General features: G+C 41.6%; 1 protein-coding gene across 4 annotated transcripts in view; it reads right to left on the bottom strand.

The window, feature by feature from the left end:
* ILRUN (inflammation and lipid regulator with UBA-like and NBR1-like domains) overlaps nt 1-16,434 on the bottom strand; it is a 99,389-nt gene that overhangs the window by 48,576 nt on the left and 34,379 nt on the right. For all 4 annotated transcript variants that reach the window (XM_075555496.1, XM_075555498.1, XM_075555497.1 and 1 more), the window contains exon 2: nt 2,194-2,348. In XM_075555496.1, coding sequence (XP_075411611.1) covers nt 2,194-2,348 — 155 coding nt within the window. The remainder of the gene's footprint in view (nt 1-2,193; nt 2,349-16,434) is intronic.

Consider the following 16,434-nt stretch of genomic DNA (forward strand, 5'->3'; position numbering starts at 1 on the left):
AGCAGGTCACAGATGGAACGCCTAACTTACAAGATGCGGCTACGGTCTTCATCTGTTTAGTACTCTCTCTCAATCCCTTTCTTGCTCTCTGTGGCACTCCTGAAGGAGCTTTTGGTAGAATTATCCACCGTCAACTCCATAAGAACCAGTCATCTACCTTCCATAGGTCACTAAGATGCTAGGGCTCTTATAGCCACACTTGCTAGGGCAAGCAACTGGAAAAAAGTCTAAGATACTGGTGTTTGATGTAGAAAGGAAACATTGATAAGCTGGTGGAGGCCATCAAGCTGCACATAATTAAAATGTAGATTCAATGGGGCTAAACACAGCTTCAAATTAGGACTGTTAGCTTCAAAAGAGATCTATCTGGAAGGAAAGACTGATCTGCACTGTATGACTTTCCAAGTTAACACCATCAAGCGCATGAATAAGGCTGTGCTTATTGGAATAGATCATTTTCTCGTGGGGGAGGGGTGGCAAAAAGTGAAAGTAAAAACAAAAACCCATTTGACACATCAGTTTTGAGATGACAGCGAGCACCACAAACGTCAAAAAGGCATCAGCTCCCCAAAGCCTGGGACTTGTTCAATATGACTAGCAATGCAGAAAACAAACTTCAAAAAAATACTCCACTTTAGGTATTTCCACTATCAACAAGGTCTTAGTTTAATTTTCAACAAATAAAATGAAACTTTAAGTCATAACTTCCAGAGATGCCTCACTCATCAAATACAATTCACGTACAGACTTCACAAGCATATGTGGTCTGTGATACAGCAGGTCTTAGTCATTTGAAACATAATTTACTAGAAACATAATGAATAAAACCTGGTTGAATAAAGTGTTCTGGTATTATAAAAAGTAGGCAAAACGATGAAAAGTGAGGGTAAACTTAAGCATTGTAAAGAAAATCAGACTTTGAGCAAATAAGAATTTCAAGAAAAAGAGAGGGCGTGTCTCCCCAAACACCAAGGCTCCACAAGGAGCTGATGAAAGTGTCATAAAGCCATGGGCTCACCAAGCCATCTACCACACTGGGTAAGTCGAGCTTATGTCTGTCTGGCCAGGGACAACCCCAAACCTTCATCTAAAGGAGATGGCCTTTTTTTTTTTAAAGCCAAAAAATACCAACTAAGAACAACAATTTAAATTGTACACTCAATCTTCTATAGAATGCTGGCTTAGCTAGTCTTGCCTCAGAATAAAAAAATGGCACTGTAAATAACTGAGGACCAAGCAGGAGACAATGATAGGTCCCTCTTACAGGTCTTGTGGAAGCCCCGGGGTTTGCATCACCTGACAGCAGATTGCCTTACTAGACAGAATCCCCTCAAACCAATACACATGGTTTTAGCTACATTCCTCCTTCCTTTTCCCCTGGCTCTCCATAGCTCAGAGGTTCTCTGATATTCCTATCATCCGTGAAGTCAGCACAACCTCACACAGTCAGAATAAGTTGTCATGGACGGGGCAACGGACTCTAAGCCCCTGCAAATGAAACAAGCCACCAGGAAATAATTCAACATATAAAGGATGATAAATTAATTTAAATTTATCAGACACAGATTCAAATACTATTTCCAAAGATCTATCGCCACCTTTTTTCTCCCTGAAAATAAAGTTAGCAGTATATTCAAAACAATGCTTTTCTCTTTTAAACAACTTGCCAATCTTCCTTCCTATCTTGCCCCCCTTTGAGCAAATCCTCACGCTGCTACACCCTATTTTCCCCCATTGAAATTTCAGAGGGAATTATTCTTGTTAAGTTCCAAAATAACGAGCTTTCAAGAGAGCAGATGCTCACAGCTCTGTTCTATTCAAAGATGTAACCTCTTCTAGCCTGCTGGAAATGACTGCAAGATTAATTAGAGCAGAAATAAAATGATGGAGTAGACTGTACAGGTGGAGACAATACTAGGGCAGCCTGGTTCCTGGAGCCAAATGAAGATTGAATTGTGTTTAGATGCTGTTGTGAAGTCATAGGTGGCTTTGGAAGGATGGGACCTAAATTCTTCTTCCTAATCCAGGGCAGTGGCTACATTTCATGTTGTGTGGTCATCCTGCCTGTCTATGAAAATGCTACATATAAGAAGCTTAGAGATATACAATCACTTAACTTAAAACCTGTCCTTTTTATTTAACTATTGGGGGGAGGGGGGAGTGGGCAAAGAAGGACTGCCCATACACATTTACCAGAATTCTGGATCCGCCATGTTTTTACAAACTGCGTGTCAGGAGGGATTGACTCTCCTTCTCCTATGGTGACATCTTCAACAAAGGACATAGAGGGCACACTGATGTTTGGGCTCTCAAAGTCATAGTAAGCGCCAATCGCTGCTTGTAGGTTCCTACAAATGAAGGAAAAAGGCAAGGGGCGTCAGTTTCATTGAGAGGACACCATCCCATGATATTACTTGTCAAACCAAAGGGAGAGAGCCGTTCCTTAGGGTTTGTCAGAACACCCCAGATTTCTTCTTCTTGTCAGGCTTCAAAGCTGCTGGTGGGCTAAAAGTCCCCCTAACACCAGGCCCAACTAACTCGTGTGTCGCTTTCTTCCCACGCACGCACCCATGCAGAAAGTAACACACGTTAGTGCCACCGGCGTCAACACGGACAACGCGGGGTAACTAGTAGGGCTGAGGAAGTCAATTAAAGGCTCTTTCTTCTGTAACTGACTGCAGTTCAATAGAAGCTTTATCCTTTTACATATTGTTTACTTTTTAAAAGGTAATATATGTACATTCGAAAAGTTTTGTGTAATGAAAAATACTCATTAACTCTTCTTCCCTCAAAACACACATCATGCTACTTTATTCAACGTCCTCCTAGAGCTTCCTTATGCATATAAAATAAGTTATAGAATCATACTGCCCCCTTTTACACAACTAGTAGCATATTACACACTACCCTTTGCTATGTTCCTGCACTATCTTGAAGGAACTGTTATGTCACTACTGTTTCCTCATTTCAACAGCCCCATTTTGAATTTATTTCCATTTTCTCCAATCTTTTATTGTTCAAAAAACAACTATGTTTATGGCCACAAATTATACATAAGCGTCTGTGAAAGAAACGCCTCTGAGCAATACTGCCAGGTCAAAGCACAGACAAGGGGAAGTTACAGTATTGCTGCGGGGGGGTGGGGGGGTGGGAGGGGTGTCCAGCGCGTACACGCCTGAGCTTATTCCAAACGCAATGATTGAAACACTCTGGGATCAGTGGACGGCTGCAGACAAGTTCTCTCAGGAATACACCTGTCTGAGTCTCGTTAGGGTGCCTTCAAAAAAACAAAAGGATGCTTTCGGGATCCTGGAATAAGAGCATTTTGAGGTCACAGTTAATGGCAAATTTTAAATAAACTTTACCGTAAGTGGACATCTTCCCAAATTGTTGCAGCAAGTTTACTCCACATTAAACAACAGTTTCTACATGAAGCCACTATTTTAAGAAAGGTCTTTGAGAAGACTTCAAAGATGAGCCAAGAGAAGGAAGACTGAACCACAATAAATATACTGTCTAGAGTCCAGAAACTGGAGGAAAACCATTGAATTCTCACTAACAAAATAGCTACTGACGTTGGGATCTCCCATGGTGCATTTTCAATTTTATTTTTAAATCATTTTATTGAGGACTCTTACAGCTCTGACAACCCACACATCCATTGTGTGGAGCACATTTGTACATCTGTTGCCATCATCCTTCTCTGAACATTTTCTTTCTACTTGAGCCCTTGGTATCAGCTCCTCATGTTTCCCTCCCTCCTCCACCCTGATAAATTATAAATTATTATTTCCATATCTTACACAGTCTGCTGTGTCTCCATTCTGTTGTCACCTGGGGCGGGGCTGGGGTGGGGCGATGGTTATACATCCATCATTGAGATCAGTTCCCCCTTCTCCCCCACTACTCTCATGCTGCCGCTCCTCCCATTATTGTTCCTGAGTCGTTTTCAATTGTAAGTGAACATTCTGCACTCAGACGGGGCTGTTCTATGAGAATTTCACTGGGAAACCTAACCCTGTCCACCTTACAGCCCTATTCTTGCTTCAGATTTCTTTTGTTGCCCAAACTCTAAAGTTTAAAAGAAACGCAATTTGAATCCCCAACTGCCATTCTGACATGGGGCAAACGCAACAGCGCAGAACTCTTCAGGGAACTGTGCACCCAACTGTCTTCACCAGAAGTTTCGTTTTGACTGGTCCCGCCAAGGATGCACGCGTGCCTCCTACGCTACTTCTCCACTTGCTTCTCTTTCCGCAAGAAGGCTTCTCCAACACGGTGGCGTTTTGCCCATCTGATACGGTGGTGTTGTTTTTCAAACCTCAGTGGGAGCTTAAAATGCTTTTCTTACTAAGAAAGAGGCTGGGTATCTTTTTTCCTGTGTAAAAAGCCACTTATGGTTTCTTTGGGAGATGCATCTTTGTAAATTCTGGCCTCCTTTTGGTACTATTCACAGACCCCTCTAGTTAAGAAGGAACTACCCCAAGCACACAAACCAGAATCCTCAACTGAGCCGAATCACATGACTGTCAGTTCAGTACATCAATGCCGAAACCAAAGCCACTAAGGGGTTTAAGTAAGCTGTGTTCATTACAGAGATCAAACAAAGCGTTGGTAATTATATTAACGGCTTCTCTTCTGGTCTTAATCATCATTCTGAGTACCTCCAGTAGACAACAACCCAAAATGCTTTTTCCTAAACATAACCCAACCATACGGCAATAGATCCAGTGGGTTGTTTTTAATTATGCATAAACATAGTATGAAACAATCTCTCTCAGTACACAATGGTGCAACCAACATGCTATTAACAGCGAATACTCTTCTGCTCCAAGTCCTGCCCACTCCTCCAGGTGTTTGCAGCTGCCAGAAAGCAAGGCTATATTTAGTGCACCTCCTCAGGCCAAGTCTCATGCAATGGCAGCATGTCCCATTAGTCAGTGATGACTAGAATTACAGCAACACCAACTGCTTGTCTGTCCTGTGTGCTAAATAAAACGTATATGGGGTGAGAGCTGGGGTGAGAGAATAAACTGCATTTTCCTAGCAACTTCCTTTCCCACTCGGTGATCCAAAGTGACGGGATATGACTGGCCAGAATTGGGGGAGTCCAAGCCACCCACAAACTGGTTTATACGTACACCTAGAATCAGCCTGGAGATTTGGGATCAGGGGTAAAAGACGTCTTCTTTGCATTTTGTTCTTTTTGGAAAGTTTTTATAAAAGTTACATGCCATCTTTTTTTGCTGCAGGTCTCTTGCAAGTAGCCTGCTAGGTTGTTTTCTGTTCACTTGGTTGTAAAACATGCTTGGTGGAGCAAAGAGACTATTTGTGTACTCAGGACAACTGCCAATTCTCATCCCCAGCCTGAGCCATGTTTCACTAAGAGCCATGAGGACAGGACTTGGAGACCACTGAGAGTGGGAACACTGACGAGTGGCTAAGTCAAGTCACCATGTTGAGGCAGTTCCACTCCTCACCTTCTTCTCAAATCCCGGTCTCACATACCCTATCTCATCCCCCAGCCAACACCAAAACAACCCGGTGGGTTTATATATAGTCTATACAGGTAATTCAGCCAGAGAAACAAACTGTTTAAAGAGCCAAACTGAAACTGAAAGTAGTGAACTCAAGTAGCAAGGAAACGAGTGGAGGATGACAGAGCAAATTCATTTCCTAAGAACACGGTGGAAAATGGACCTTAACCCACTTGTACTGTAACCCAGGAGACGGAACATAGTTCGTTGTGGGAAGCTAGCTCCGTGGTGTTTAGAACATTTAGATTACTGGCCCCACAGGGTTAAGCAACAGCCACACCAATTCAGTGCCCGAATGAAGAGCCACCCACGAGAGCACAAAAGAACACATTTGGCTATTATTAGGCAGTAAGGAATTTCTCATGAAAGAGAGCTAGTTGGCTGTGGTGATGATAAGGAAGAACAGTGACCCAGGATTCAGTCCAGGCTGCAGATTGAAACTTTCAGGTTCCTTCAGTGTTTTCACTCAAATTTTTAAAATCTGATTTCCAAAGGCTGAAAGCACCCTGCAGCACAAAGGGAGGCCGTGTAACCTAATGAAAAAAAAACAACCCACGGCACTTTTGGAAGCTCCTACTCTTGGCTGTGGGGCTTTGAACACGTGGCTACGCCTCTATGCTCATCGCCAAAACTGGAATGATGCCACCTACTACCCCACTTGAAGAACACAGAGGCATGTGTGTAAATATTCTGGGCTGGCAGTCACTCAGCTACAGATACTGAATGAGCATCCAGGGAGGGAAGAGATGGAGCAGACAGCGAGGCAGGCAAGACCACTCCCTTCACAGAGCTTACAGTCTAATAGACAGGAGCCAACAGGGGTACTCAAAACAGGCCAACTGCCTCTCCTAAAAGGCAAACAGCCCAGGGCAGCATTCCTACTTAAGAGTGAAAAATGGTTTTGGTGCATAATACAATTTCAACTATGTTAATAGAAATTAACCTGAATCCAAATAGAAGAGTTTGGTGACACTGATCTGAATCCCTGACGAAACCTTTAACTCAAAAACATCATGCAACCCTTTTATTTTACAGATGAGACCACTGGTGCCCTAACAAGTGAAGAAACTTGTCCCCAGATAAGCAGTCAACTAGTGCACAACAAAGAGCCATATTTTGTCAAAGGTACCAAATTTCAACTTACCCAGAATTTCCTAATTATCTATTAGCACTCTAAAGATCAGCTTTTCTTTTCCTTTTTTAAAAAAGTAAATACAGATTTTCTTAAGAATACATTAATTACCATAATAAATAATTCTAGAGAGGACTTAGTTCTATCTTGTTGAGCCAGTTAAACTGATTAAAGAAGTAATTCTGTGCATAAGCAAATGTGGCGAAGAAAGCTGATGGTGTCCGGCTATCAAAAGATATGGCGTCTGGGGTCTTAAAGGCTGGAAGGTGAACAAGCGGTCATCTAGCTCAGAAGCAACAAAGCCCACATGGAAGAAGCACACCAGGGGTGTTGAGGGGATCAAGTATCAGGCATCATCAGAATAAAAAGTCTTACCTTAGTGAATGAGGGGGGAGTGAGGAGTGGAGACCCAAAGCCCATTTGTAGGCCACTGGACATCCCCTTACAGAAGGGTTTCGAGGAGGAAATGAGCCAGTCAGGGTATGATGTAGCAACAATGAAAAATACAACTTTCCTTTAGTTCCTAAATGCTCCCCTACCACTATCATGATCCCAATTCTACCATGCAAGTCTGGCTAGGCCAGAGGATGGACACTGGTACAGAGAGAAACTGGAAACACAGGGAATCCAGAGTGAATGATCTCTTCAGGACCAGTGGTGAGAGTGGCAATACTGGGAGGGTGGGTTGGAAAGGGGGAACCGATTAAAAGGAGCTACATGTGACCTCCTCTCTGGGGGACGGACAACAGAAAAGTGGATGAAGGGAGACGTTGCACAGGGCAAGATATGACAAAATAAGAATTTATAAATTATCAAGAGTTCATGAGGGAGGGGTAAGTGGGGAGGGGGGGGAAAAAATGAGGACCAGGGGCTTAAGTGGAGAGCAAATGATGAGGGCAATGAATGTACAAATGTGCTTTACACAATTGATGTCTGTATGGATTATGATAAGTTGTATGAGCCCCTAAAAATTATTTTTAAAACATATTCACAAACACACATTAATGTTTATACTGTGTATACATCCATAAGACAAAGTATATACTGGTCTTAGGAAGAAAAACCATCTCAGGGGGCTTTGGAAAGTTCTTGGAAAATGCAATTTCCCTACAAACTTTTTAGGGTCCCTTGTATACTGAAGGTAGGTGTGTGTGTGTGTGTGTGTGTGTGTGTGTGTGTGTGTGTGTGTGTGTGTACCCACTTACAGAGTGAGAACAGCAACAGCACCCAAAAACCCGTGTTAACAGAAAACAGTTAAGGACATCAGGAAATTGGAACTAATGAGCATTTATCCAAGTGCGAGCCATTCCGGGCCCTCCCCTTCACAAAGCTTAGGGAGAGCAGCCAACAGGGAGAACTCAACCAAGGGGAACTGCAACTGCCTCCAACAAGGGGCTAAGCCCAAGACAGCACATCTACTGGAGTGAAAAATGGGTTTGGTGCAGAATACAGTTTCAACTCAGAAGTCAAGAGTACTAAGCTCAGGCTTTCAGGGAAATAAATTTAGAAAACTTCTCTGAATAAGTAACTCAAAAGGATCCACATTATTCATGAGAAAAGGTTAACTGATGACCTAATTTGGGAAGACAATAGGAAACTAAAATAGTTAGGCACACTCCAGTTAGGCACAAAGACTGTATTCTCAGGCCCCGGTGGAGCGTCCCAGGTGTGGTTGCTAGTGCACAAGCCCACCAGCAACATGAAGACCTGACTCGCTCCCAGCGGTTAAAAAAAGGTCCTGTGACCGAAACAAGGATCCACAAACTACTTGTTTCTCATTAGGGCTTTCCCACAGCAGCGCAGCAGGAATCGAGCCTGGAGACCGAGAGGGTCCCCAAAGGCATGATCTTGTGTCTGGCATGAATTTTAAAGTTGGGTAAAAACAGAATTTCACTAAAGGAGTTGAAGCTAAAGAAGATTGCCTCTGTTTTCAAACCTAGACAATAACTCCTGGATGATATCATTTAGCAATGACAAAAAGAACTTGTGGTAGATGTCATTAAGAGGCGAGATAAAGCTGTATTTGTCCTTTAATTACATTTAGAATCAGCCTATCAGTGACTACAAGAAGAAAGAGGACAAAAGTGCGGTGCCACGCAGGAAAATGTGGTGCTGCGGTTCTGGCTTTTAAGAGACTTAACAAACATCTGGATTCCGATGCTTGACTGGATCCTGGAACAACTGAGGAAACTTGACCAGAAACTGGACTTTTGTTCATAAAAAATTCACGCTACAATGAATGTTAAAATGTACACGTTAGTGTACACGCAATATTGAGCAACCACTACCTCTCTCTAGTTTCAGGATACTTTCAACACCAAACACCCATATGTACATGAAGTAGTCACTCCCCAATTCTCTCCTCCCTCCTTTCCTTGACTAACATTAAACTGCTTCTGTCTGCATGGTTTTACCTAGAGTTTCAAATATGGAATTACGTGACTTTCTGCCTGGCTTCTCTCACTTCGCTTGTTTCTAGGGTTCATCCAAGCTGTAGCATGTGTCAATATTTCATTCCTTCTTATGGATGAAAATATTCCACTACGTGGATATACTACACTTTATCCAGCAATCAGCTATTATCACCATTATGAATAGACTCCTTGTACATGTACTTTCATGTGCAAGCTCCTGTGTAGACATAAGCTTTCATTTCTCTTGGCTATATATTTAGGAGTAGTATTGCTGAGTTATATGGTAATTCCATGTCAACTTTTGAGGATTTCCCAAACTCTTTGTCAGCAGCTGAAACCATTTCATGCTCCCACCAGCAATGCATGTGGTTCTTATTTCTCCACATTCTCACCAATACTTTTTTTCCCTTGAAGAAATGTCTATTCAATTCTTTTGCTCTTTAGTTGGGTTGTTCATCTTTTTATTGTTGAGTTATAAGTATTTTATATATCGTACATTAAGTCCCTTATCAAATGTGATTTGCAAGTACTATTCTTCCATTGAGTGGGTTATATTTCCACCTTCTTGATAATATCCTTTAATGCATATGTTTTTCATTTTCATCAAGTCCAATATATCTATTTTTTTTCCTTTAGTTGTATATGCTTCTCATGTCAAAATCTAAGAATCCATAGTCATTAAAACACTCTATTCTAGTAAATTTTATAGCTTTATTGCTTATGCTTGTATTTAGACTACTGGTCCACTTTTGGTTAATTTTTGCATATCAAGTGAAGTGGAGGCCCAACATCATTGTTCTACAGCGGTGTTGCCCCAGTACCATTGACTGAAGAGGATCCAAGATGTCTGAGAGAAACGGTGGGCAAACTCTTGGGTATGGGTGTGATCCTTCTCTCTGACGTGAGCTTGATACTTGCAACCTAGTACCATAACATGCCCACGGGCCGCTGACGTCCCTCCCAAACCAGGGCAGCCTGCTGTGTCAGAGTACAACTGCCCTCCCCTCCAGAGGGGTTTCAGAAACGGATTGCCAGGTTCTTCTGCAGAGGAAATTCAAACCTCCAATGTTCTGAGTAGCAGCCCAAAGTGTTAACCTGCCTACCCAAGGACTCCTACAACAAAATCCCCAACCACACTGCCATCCAGTTGTTTCTGACTCTGATCCCATGGGTTAAAATAAAAGTAGAACTGAGCTCTGCAGGGCTTTCTTCTGAGAAATCGATTACCAGGCCAGCCTTCTGCCATTGCACTGCCTTTGGTTAACAGGAGCCAATCATTGGTCCCATTCAGAGGTCTCTTACAACATAATAAAACCAACCAACCCAATAGAAACAAAAACCCCACCCTCGTTGAGTGGACACTGAGACATAGAGGTCCTACATAAGGTAATATGCAGATAAGTAATTCAGAGTTGTATAGGATGTTCCAGGGGTAAAATTTGTGTGCCTGGCTCTTTTGCTGTGGTCTCTCTCTCTCAATCCTTTCTTTCCCCCTCCCCCCTCTCTCCCCTCTTTTCTCTCCTCTTCTCTATCACCTTCTCTCCTTAATAAAAACCCATTTGGATCACCAAAAAAAAAAAATTTTGTGTGCCTGGCCAAAAGGCTATAAAAAGAGGCAGAAGAGGAGTTGAACAGGTAAGTTAAAACCTAACTCAGCTAAAACCGATATACTGATTCATTAAGTGATTTGGACTTAGTCCTACCTGCAAACAACAGCATTTAAAGGTTCTCTTAAAAAATGATTAAGGTTTAACTTATAGAACATAAAATCCACTATTTCAAGTGAACTATTTGTTTTTAGTAACACTGATTTATACAGCCACCACCATATTTTAGAACATGTCTTGGAACATTTGTTATTCTAAAAATATCCCCAATGCCAATTTATGACTAGTCCTCATTGCAAACTCCATCCCCACGCAAGCACTAGTCGATTTTCTATCTCTGCACGTTTTTCTTTTTGCCTCACTGCATGTAGGTCTGGTTTCTTCCATCTAACACTGCTTTATGAGGTCCATCCATGTTGCAGTATGCGTCTTTATTTTTTACTGCAAGAAGCAACCCATTGCATGAATACAACACATTTTGTTTCCCCATTTGCCAGTTGATGGAGATTTGGGTTTTCACTTTTAGCAATCGTGAGCAGTGCCATCATAGACATTCACACCCTCTAAAGGTTCCTAAGCATGGTGGTGGCATAATCAAGTCTACTTTTTAAAAAGAGAAACTTTGACAAGTGTTAAAAAATAAATGGAAATGGTGAAGACTCTAAGAAGAAACGTCTTCTAAAGGGTTAAGTCTGCTGCCAACCATAAGGACCCTACAGGACCTTGGCAGTTACATAATCTACCCACTTGTGTGACGGGGTATTTAGCCTGTTAATCAGGTTGCAGCTTGATGACTTCATTTGGAGGTGTGATAGAGATTTAAAAAAAAAAAAAAAAGCTCACAGAAGGCCAGACCAATCTTCTCACCTTTCCCTTTCCTGCTGCTGAGACACTCAGAGAGCTGCAGCAGACACGTGGAGACCCACGCCAGCAATAAGATGCTTCCACTGCCACTGGATCCACAAGACCTTCTACCCGCTGGCCTGTGATCTTCCTGCATTCGGCATCATTACATGTACTGCATGAGTCTAAAGAGGAATTTCTGGGCTAGTATCGGACATATGGGCTAATTCATGGACTTGATCTGGATTGAGATGTGTTCTTAATATACGATTACTCTTTGATATAAAACTCTCCTACACACATATGCATGTCTCTGGTTTGTTTCTCTAGTCAACCCAGACTAACACAAGAACTGAGAAGAACGACCCCATAGGGCTCCTTAGACTGCAATCTTTCTCACCTGGAACAGCGGACAGGATCAAACAGCCTACCTTTCAGTTAGCAGTCAAGTTTGCCTTAAGTACTGTGCCACCAGGGTTCCTTTCTAAAGGGTTAGACAGAAATGAGGGGGCTTGCTTTAAGACGTTCATTAAAAAATTCCATTATCTTTTTTGTTGTTGTTTTTTTTATCATTTTATTGGGGGCTCACACAATTCTTATCACAATCCATACATCCATTAATTGTAGAAAGCACATTTGTACATACGTTACCCTCATCATTCTCAAAACATTTGCTCTCCAAGCAAGCCCCTGGCATCAGCTCATTTCCCCCTCCCTCCCCACTCCCCCTTCTCTCATGAACCCTTGATAATTTATAAATTATTATTTTGTTATATCTTACACTGTCCATGTCCCTTCACCCACTTTCCTGTTGTCCATCCCCACAGGTTATATGTAGATCCCACTCTCGGCACTGGTCCTGAAGGGATCATCCGCCCTGGATTCCCTGTGCTTCCAGTTCCTATCTGTACCAGTGTACATCCTCTGGTCTAGCCAGATTTGTAAGGTAGAATTGGGATCATGTTTCATTGTTGCTACACTGCACCCTGATTGGCTTGTCTCCTCCCCACGACCCTTCTGTAAGGGGATGTCCAATTCCATTATCTTTTAATTCCATTTTTTCAAACTCTTTGAAGATCTTTTGTAGTTATTCAAGTATGAAGAAAAAAGGTTATACTCAGACCATACTAATAGGGATAGTAGCAGAAACATCAGCAAATAAAACTACAGAAGTACTCTAAAGATCCACCGGATATGAAAATCAGGCAGGATTTATGTATAATGCTCAAGAGAGTAATGGAGACTCCATGTACGAAGAAAAGAACTTTCTTAAAAGGGAAAGAGAACGAACAGAAGGGAAATAAAGAGAGTGCTGACCCACTGTAAAAATGGTAACCATGGCATGGAGCATTTATGTGAAATCTACTATGCTGCCACTGAGTGTGTTCCAAGTAAGACCAGGGTAGAACTGCTGCTTAGGGTTTCTAAGGTTGTGAATCTGTATGCAAGTGGACAGCCTCATCTTTCTCCCAGGCAGCAGCTGGAGGGCTTGAGCTACTGACCCTGCAACTGCAGCCCAATGTTTAACTCACTATACAACCAGGGCTCATTTGCTAGATAAGCTTTCACCTAAAAGACAAAAATTTTTAAACTCAGATATTTTTTTAAATGTCTCCCTATTCACTCACCAACATGAAGCACCAACAGCATTATTACTCTGCTAAATACTCCAGGGGACTATTGAAGAAGAACAGAAAAGAAAGACACTCATGTCTACTTCCTTTCTCCTCAATTCCAAGCAGTGTGGGCCAGGCACTTCACAAACATGAATTCAATCTGCACAACTCTGAAAGATAGCATTTCTCCATTTCACAAAGGAGGAAAATGGGGCTAGAGGAAAACAGCTTAGCCTAAGGCCACCTCGTTCTTAAGCGGCAAGGCAAGGACTGAACCATTTATCTGATTTCCTGCTGTAGTTCATGAATCAAAATATGAGACTAGTAAAAAGAATCAAATTCTTCTCTCCCAGACCCTTCCTAGGTGAACTTTGGTTCTCTCATCATTCTATCAAAAATCTTCATATTCAGTCAAACTCCTTCATCTCTGCAGATTCTTAAAATCCATTAAATCCAAATCAACTTCCATAAGCATATCTGCTAAAGACCCAGGCTCCTATGTTCAAATCTGTGAATTCCATGCTAAAATACTGGAAAAAACATATCTAATAATCACCATCTACATGAAGAACTATTTCTAATTAACATTCTTCACTCTTTCTATTAAAAGCACGCACACATCTTCAGAGTTCATTGAAATGTGCTTTAAGAAAAAACTATATATTTCAAAACTGTCTGGCACCAACCAGTATCTAATTGGAGGTCCTAAAATGGATAAGACATCAGAGCAGCATGAATCCCACTAAAATGGAAGCACCCGCCATCAAGAGGTGAAAGTGGGCCAGTCAAGAGCATTTCGCTGGTTAACTTTCCAGAGGGCTAAAGAAACTGGTCACATCAGAGCATTTTGATAGCAGCAGAGCAGAAGAGCCCCTGGGAAAGCTTCGCCAGAGCCCCTCATTCACCACCACGATGATGCTCCTGCTCGGTCCTCTCTTCACACAAGGGCAAGTTTGAGTTTTCCTAAGAAATCGTTAGGCATCCACCTTAGGGCCCTGATTTGGTCCTTCTAAAGGACTTCTTTTTGTTTCCTAATCTTAACAAATCTTTAAGGAGCAGGCATAGTCCTTCAGCTAGTAATGAGATTTATTTCTTGTTATCTTTTCTTTTTTCCATCAGTTTTACAGTCATCTCTTTCCAATAGGATTCTGAGCACTTACTATGTACCAGACGGTAAATACAGAAGTAAGAAATTTTTATCCAGTCAGTCAGTAGAACGGGCAGTAAAAATAATAAATAAGGACTTGCAGACATCAGAGGAACTATGTAAAGATAGACTTTGAAGCAACAAAAATATGTACTTAACAGAGTTTATAGCACAAGAAAGACAGGTCCCTTGTTTAAAAGTTTGATTCCCAAGTAATTTCAGGCTTAGGAAAAAGTTCTAAAAGTGTTACAAAAATCCCTCTACATCCTTCATCCAGCTCCATCAAATGTAAAATTTCCCCCAATTTGCTTTCTCTCTCGTATGTGTACACACACAAATAGTGATATGTGTGATTTTATATATATACATATGCTGTCAATTAGAGTGGAGTTAGCCTGATTCATGTTGACCCCATGCACAAAATGGATCTAAATTCTGCCCATTTCTATGCCACCCCCATGATCATCTATAAATGAGACCACTGTGATCCATAGGATTTTTCAATGACTGTTTTGAAAACAGAACTGAGTCTTGGTCTGGAAGCTCCACTGAAACCTGTTCAGTATCATCCCAGCCCTCCAATGACAGATGGGAGGTGGCTCCATACAAAATACGTCGGCCAGGAATCACATGCAGATCTCGCAGATCTCCCACGTAGAAGGCAATGTTCCTACCACTGACCCCCACACTACCCCCACTATGTATTTCTAAACTGAGACTAAATTAGACATGATACTCCTTTTACCCCTCAATATTTTTATTTCTTAAAATCAAGGAGCATTCACTTACAAAACTAGACCGCTGCTGTTGTTAGGTTCCAGAAAATCTGCTCCGACCCATAGCAGCTTTATGTAAAGTGGAACTAAGAAATTCAAGACTGCTGGGTCCTGCAACCAGCCACTGTGTCAATCCAACACTTAACTATGACATAACCCTCAAAACCAGGAAACACACGTGGACAGACTACTATTTAATCAATAAACCGTATTCAAATGTCACCAATGTCCCATGAATGTCATTTACAGTCACACACATTTGGCACGCCCTTTAGTCTCTTTCACCAATCCTCAGTCAGTGTCTTATAAGGTGCTGGCATTGGCCTTTGTAGTCTATAAACGTGATTTGGGTTTATCTGATATTTCTTCATCCTTACATTCAAGGTATGTCTTTTTGGCAGGAAGCATAGAAGTGAAACTATGTCTTCTCAGTACATTAAATCAGGAGACATAATATTTACCGTCTCACTACTGAGGATGCTAACTTTGACCAATAGAGTAAATGGCACCCGCCAGCTTTCTGCACCTAAAGTTAGTACATTTCCCTTTGAAATGAATAAGCATTCCACGAGGAGGTATTTTATGCACTTGTATCCACTAGTTTTACCATCCATTGATGATTTATGCGTGAAATAATTACTATGGTGACTGTCAACTGCTGAAGCGCTCTCATTTCTTGATGTAACAGTTCTAGCTATAGTTTGAGTGTAGACTGGAAGTAAAAAATACTTTTAGTCCTCTCATGTCTTAAGCGCACTGGGTACATACATAACATCATACATAACATCAACTCTTGCTGTTTAATCTGAAGGTCAGACTTCCTGTCCCAGGCAAACCTGTTTCCTAAATCTTTAAAAAAAAAAAAAAAAAAAGGCTAGCCCTTGCATAGCTGGGTTAAGGAGAAAACAAGGATATTTAAGTACACACTCTGGGACAGCAGGATTTTCGTGACCTGAGTTGGCTGGTATTGAAAATGAAGGAAGGGCATGAAGCTGCAGCAGGGTCACAAACTCACAGGAAACAGAAAATACTCAAGACAGCAAATATCAAGAAGGGAAAGCTTAAAATACCCAAGATGGAGAAGCGGATATCAAGGGCTCAAGTGGGAAAAAAATGAGGGCAACAAATGTACAAATGTGCTTAACACAATGGATGGATGGATGACTTGTGATAAGAGTTGTGCGAGCCCTCAATAACATTTTTTTAAATCCCCTTCCACAATAAATTCCAGAAATTAAAAAAATACACATGTACAAATGTGTTTGATACAACGGACGAACATATGGACTGTGATAAGCACTGTAAGAGCCCCCAATAAAAGTATTTTAAAAAAATACCCACGATGTTGGGTCCCACATGTAA

This window comes from Tenrec ecaudatus, chromosome 7 (assembly GCF_050624435.1).
Source record: "Tenrec ecaudatus isolate mTenEca1 chromosome 7, mTenEca1.hap1, whole genome shotgun sequence".
Classification (NCBI taxonomy): Eukaryota; Metazoa; Chordata; class Mammalia; order Afrosoricida; family Tenrecidae; genus Tenrec; species Tenrec ecaudatus.